We start from the raw sequence: 1807 nt of genomic DNA on the forward strand, positions 1-1807 counted from the left end.
CTGATAGGCCGTGTAATGGAGCTGAGTTGCCTGAGAAAGCTAGGAATAGCATTGACCGGTTAGTTTTGAATTATATTCAATGTTGCGAAGTCATTTTCTTTACCCTGATTCTGTTTTTGACACTGTTTTCTCTGAGTTATGGTTTGCAGTTTCGGAGAGATGGTGAGATCAGTTGGATTGTGCAATATTGATTGTTTCAGGCCCACGGCAACTCATGCATAAAAGATGGTGATAAAGCTTACACATTGAGGTTGTAATTTTCTCATTAATTATTTTATTGGTTGAAGGGTATGTATTGATGGGAAAATGTTCCATAATGTCCAATTTATTTTTCTAATGAAATAGATCAGAAAAGAAAAGAAAAAAAAAGGTAACTTAGCCAAGTAGATATTGTGCCACTAAGTCTTCCTTCTAGTTCATAATCTAACACCTCTGTTTTTGGCATTCTACCATGGACCTAAACGTAGTGAATTGTATTCTTTGGTGTTGATGAATGATGAAGCTATATAGAACAACGCTTCCCTCGTACAAAAGTGTAATTTTTTTAAATAATATTTGCTTGTTCGGCTTTTGCATATAATCAGAGTTACATCAACATTTTTCCTCATGTAAAACACATTGAAATCTGAAAACAACGCTTTACGCAATCATTTTCGGTGTATCCAAAAGTATTGTTTAATATAGTAGTATTTTCTATGAGCTTGTTAACTGATCGGTGTCAATATAACTTACCAGCTAATTGTATAGCAATTGACCAACTGTGGCTCTCTTCATTTTCTGTCTTTTGTTTTTTTGGTTATATGTTCATTTTCTGTTTAAACGATGCTAACAAGATAATCTTGAACAAAATATATTAACGTGCAAAGTGCAAAGGCTAATCTTAATGTTGTATTCACCGAACATTAATTCTTGTACATTTTATGAAAAATAAAACAAAATAAAATGGCTTGCAATTGTTTGTGATCTAAAATTTAATGTATAGTTTTTATCTGAAAAAAAGGAATAAAGAGGGAATTTAAGGTGAAGATTTACATATACTTGTCTTTATGTGAAGTTAATAGTTGATAATTGTTTGTGAAGTTTATAGTTGATAATCATTAGATGATTTGATATATTTGACTAAATTATCATCTAATAGTTTTTAACTATTAACTTCAAATGAAGATAACTGTATGTGAGTTTTTACCAGAATTTAAATCCAAGGAAGCAAACACGAAGGAAACAACAGATGAGAACAAATATAATACTAAATATTGCTTGTTCTTACTTGATAAACATTGTTTTGGGGATAAATTACTCGAGAACATTTAACAATTATGGTATATATAATTCCAAGATTAACATTTTTCAATTAACAATTATAACTCGGAAAAAATATAATTCTAGTAGGGGGCCTATGCCCTCATGCACCATAACTTTGGTCCATCCGTGGTTGGACCTTGTTTGAATTTCATTCAATGATCAATATTCAATAATATTCAATACAAATACACAATATTGTGTATTCTCATGGATTATGATTGAACACAGTACTGCATATTAAATGAGTACAAATACCTTTTTTATTTCTCTACAGGGATCCCATAAACTTTCTAGTTAATTGAGAATTGGACCAAAAAACAAATGTATTAAGAGCATATATGAACCAACCTATAACATATATAATGAAGTTATTGCCTTGGAAAACCATGCAAAGGAAGAGAGTGCTTCGATCAACAATTTATAGAAAGCAACTTAGCTTTATATAAAAGTACGTCTTAACAAATTGTTGTTTCTTCCTTTTTTTTTGGGCAAGTTACACCCTTAC

At 30.7% G+C, this 1807-nt stretch overlaps 1 protein-coding gene across 1 annotated transcript in view; it reads left to right on the forward strand.

The window, feature by feature from the left end:
- Nucleotides 1-577, forward strand: part of LOC107635494 (protein ABHD17B) — a gene marked incomplete in the record, with an annotated part of 5257 nt that extends 4680 nt beyond the window's left edge. The window contains 2 exon segments of the mRNA XM_016338979.2: nucleotides 11-58; nucleotides 150-577. Of these exon segments, the coding sequence (XP_016194465.1) occupies nucleotides 11-58; nucleotides 150-222 (121 nt within the window).

The sequence above is a fragment of the Arachis ipaensis genome, chromosome B04, assembly GCF_000816755.2.
Source record: "Arachis ipaensis cultivar K30076 chromosome B04, Araip1.1, whole genome shotgun sequence".
Classification (NCBI taxonomy): Eukaryota; Viridiplantae; Streptophyta; class Magnoliopsida; order Fabales; family Fabaceae; genus Arachis; species Arachis ipaensis.